Source organism: Cyprinodon variegatus, unplaced genomic scaffold (assembly GCF_000732505.1).
Source record: "Cyprinodon variegatus isolate N-32 unplaced genomic scaffold, C_variegatus-1.0 Scaffold1440, whole genome shotgun sequence".
Classification (NCBI taxonomy): Eukaryota; Metazoa; Chordata; class Actinopteri; order Cyprinodontiformes; family Cyprinodontidae; genus Cyprinodon; species Cyprinodon variegatus.
Genome location: NW_015151893.1, coordinates 109,125 through 113,050, shown reverse-complemented (window position 1 = coordinate 113,050; position 3,926 = coordinate 109,125). Strand labels below are relative to the sequence as shown.

Sequence of the window (3,926 nt, the reverse complement as noted above, 5' to 3'; positions counted from 1 at the left end):
GTTCCAGTTTTAATCACCATAAGATATCCCACTTATGTCGAACTTTGTTAGCTGGCTGTTGGTGGCTTGAAAGGACAGTATTTAAATGGAAGGAGAGGAAATTAAAGACTGAAAGCTGATGAAAGCTTTAGGACCAGCAGCAAGACCTGCTGTCAGCAGAGGAGGAACAGGAGCCTCAGTAAGGACAGTGATCAGGGGAAGGGAGCAAGACAGCTGTCATGGCAGCTGGGCAGAGCTTCTCTGCCTGTGTGTGTAAGTAGCGCTTCGATACTCTGACTGATTGATCTCTGCTCATGTCATTGATAATGTGTGAAGCAGGTTTGTGCAATTGCCTGTCCTGAGTTTGTTCTTTCGTAATGGTCAGGCTGGCAAGAGGAGCGGACCAACGACCTACATGGAGCTGAGTGGAGTGAACTCCACCTCCCTTGTTAGTTGTATTCTTTTTTGGGACTTTTTATTAATAAATACTTTGGTTAAGATGTTTGTTTTACTGTTTGCTGTTTTTATAGGTTTAATAAAAAGAATCTATGTTTTAAAACTCTACTTGGTTGCATTGCTTGCCCTGCATTTATCCTTGAGGTGGGTGCAACTCTGTACTAGTGCACTCATATTAAATACAATTTCTATTTGTTCCTTCATGTGAGATAACGCTCAATATGCATTCTAGTTGATTAATACCATAAGTTGTATCAGTGGGAGGGACTAAAGTGAAATTTCCAGAAGTTCTTTGTAATTTCAAATCCAGTGTAGAAGCCTTGTGTGCTTCAGCCTGCGAGATAACATTTCCTTTATATCTTAGACATGATCAGACATGTTCATATAGCAACAGGGATTCAATCAACCACAATCAATAATTTTCATGGACATTTTCCTCTATTTGGACAAATTATTTGAAGGGCATGCCTGCTGAGATTTGCATTCCCTGTCATGGGAACACATTTCTCAGTACAGCCTCATCTTAAGGAAGACCATTAAAAATAACAGCTTTAATAACCCTTTTTTAACCTGTTTGAGTCAAATGTTTTAAAGTCATAGACCCTGAAGAATAAGCTCATCTTGGACAACATTAGCATAAAGACACACAAGCATATTTCTGGCACCACTGATTTTAAGGCTGCAAAGAAATGTATTGCAATGTGTTTTGATCCCCAAAATTATCATGCACCCATGAAACAAGTAGCTCAGAATACATGTATCAATATTAAGAACATGTGAAATTCATTAAAGCTGTTTATTCCTCTTTGATACCAGGGGATGCCTTTTCTGACATGGCAGCTATGGACGCTGCTGAAAAACACCCCCCTGTTCCAAACCCAAAAATGGTGACACCACTCACATAACTCACCAGTGCTAAAGACCATACTTGTGATTAAAAAGAAACTATATAATTCATAGTTCTTTACTATGGAAAATGGATGGATGGATAATTGTTTACTATGCTAAATTAAGGGAGCCATGCAGACTCCCTGTTTTAACCCTTAATATTTTTTTTATTTTTTATGAAATTCATACTAATTGCTTAGAGGACCTTTGTGATCATGAGGAAAATGTGGAATCTACTACAAGTCTCTATTATTTTAAGGGGGCATGCATATTTCAGCAGCTGCTGTGACGGAATGTGAATGATAGCTATAATGATTGCTATAACTATGCATCCGTGATGCAACTATGATACTTTAAAACTGCATCATCAGGATTTCAACACCCCTTTTGATGTTTGAGGGGGTTTGTCAGCAGCCTCCACAGCTCTTAATTGACACTAACCATCAAAACTGCCATTAAAAGCTCTCCTGATCTAGACTGTCAACAAAAAGATAAAACCTTAAACTGAAATAATTTTTGGCAATCATAGTGGCTTTAATATTTCAAAGCTTTCATCTCTTATCTAGAAGAACATTGTATGTGGTTTAAATGTTTACAGTCTTTAAATCCTCACAGCAGATTTATTTTCTGGATGAATAAAATGTGTTAAAGCTCCTTACGCATTAAAAGAACAAACTTCTGCACCTTTATTTTCATAGTAGGTGGGGCCAAAGCATTCATCTCTTTTTGCAAGCGCTCAGCGAATCCAGGGAACATGGTTGATCCTCCAGCAAGCAGAATGTTGGAATACAGATCTTTTCTTATATCTATATCACTCTTCATGATGCTGTTGTAAGTGTTCTCATGAATACCAGGTGATTCTTCTCCTGAACAACACCAAAAAAAAAAAAAATATATATATATATCAAAAATGTATCTTAAATAATCTGAGGCAGCCTCAGGTTTTTAGGAAAAACAGTAATCAATGTATAAGAATGAAATAGATAGAGATGGCATAAGATTATAAGTTTAAAGACCTGAGGATGGACTTTAATTTCATTTTACTACAAACCGATAAAAGAAGGTTGGAAGAAAACCTCTGGACATCTGAACCTTTCCTTGCTGATCTGAACCTTTTGTCCATCAGGAAGCTCATAGATCTTCTCCAGAGAGGAGGAGGAAGCTGCCGTCTGCATTTCTTTTTCAAAGTCCAAAGCCACATAGCAGAGCTTCTCCTTCATGTCTCGCACAATGTCATGCTCAGCTGTTTTAGAGCAAGAGTGTCACACATTAAACAACCAGCCTCAACTAATTTATATTTTCTGCTCTATACTTACTATTAGATATAAAATTAAAAAAATAATAATAAAATAAACATTCAGTGGGCCTCTTACCAGTTGTTCTGAAATAGTTGCCTCTTTCTGTTAGAATCCTGACCAGGTACTTCGTCAGACCTCTTCCAGATACTGGTGTGCAAACANGGAAAAATCAGTTCAGCTGGTTTTTGAACTACAGGAGGGAGGGAGAACGTGCTCATTACATCATTTATTGAGGAGGTCAGTGCTTTGGGGCATACCGTCCAGTCTTTTGACCATGATTCAATGCCTGCGGCCATATGCATGGCACAGTGAGCAAAGCACCTCACCGTTATTTCTGGGCAGTCAACTATTTTACTTCCGGCTATAATCTGAAGCGCTGGTAATTTTTTAACATTATAGCAAGCTATACAATCATCTTTAGGGCGCTTTTTGGCTTTGAACATTGTCTGGACAGAGTACTGAATCCATTGTTGGAACATATTGGTCTCCCAGTGTGCAGTCTTTAATTTGTCTAGATCTCTTTTCTGTCTTCTGTTCATTAGTTGTACCACTCTATGTGCTCTTTCTATTGTCATCATTTGTTTTGTTAGTATGTTTTGGCATATGTTTGTTTTGCACCTTACCTCAATGATCACCATCCCATCCCCATGGCAGTCCATGCTTTGTGGAATTCCAAGCCAATGTTTCCCCATTGACTCGTTTCCTAAAATTCGATCGATTCGATTCGATCGACGGCCCACTCGCCGCGGAGGAGGAAGGGGAAAGGGAGGGAAGGTGCAGATGAGGGATGTGAAGGGGACAGGACTCAACCAGCATCTGATGGGTCAGAAGAAAGAAGTTCGTCCAGTTCCTGAACGAGGGATGGAGATGGGTCAGACCCATCAGAGCTCTGAGCGGCAGAAGGATCATCATCATTGCCACCAGAGTCAGAAGGCGGAGCGGGAGCATAAGAATGAACACTGTCATCCTCAGAGTCCCCCGACATTGGAGACTGTCGGGCCGCCAAGCGTGCTGAACGCCTTTGACCATCTGACGTGGACGGGGGTGTGGGGACATCAGTGCCCGACACCTGTGCAACATCCAATGTCTGTGAGCTTGTGGTGGGGTGCTGCGGAGGGAGACTTGTTGCTGCCCTGTCAGCATGCGCAGAGCCCGTCGGTTCTGGAGCAAGTCCAGGTGGGTCTGGCGGCCGGTGCCGGGTGCAGTGGTTTTTATGGAACCAGAAGGGCTTACCTTCAACTTTCAGGGCAGTGGGAGTGGTAAGTACAAGTTTAAAGGGGCCTTCCCTACGAGGTTCATTCCACC

The 3,926-nt window shown here is 41.1% G+C and overlaps 1 protein-coding gene across 1 annotated transcript in view; it reads right to left on the bottom strand.

The window, feature by feature from the left end:
- Window positions 1-1,968: 1,968 nt before the first annotated feature.
- The window catches only part of LOC107103411 (actin, cytoplasmic-like), a 28,721-nt gene continuing 26,763 nt past the window's right edge, over window positions 1,969-3,926 (bottom strand). The window contains exons 6-8 of the mRNA XM_015403113.1: window positions 2,697-2,758; window positions 2,375-2,566; window positions 1,969-2,189 (exon numbers count right to left, since the gene is read on the bottom strand). Coding sequence (XP_015258599.1) covers window positions 1,969-2,189; window positions 2,375-2,566; window positions 2,697-2,758 — 475 coding nt within the window. The remainder of the gene's footprint in view (window positions 2,190-2,374; window positions 2,567-2,696; window positions 2,759-3,926) is intronic.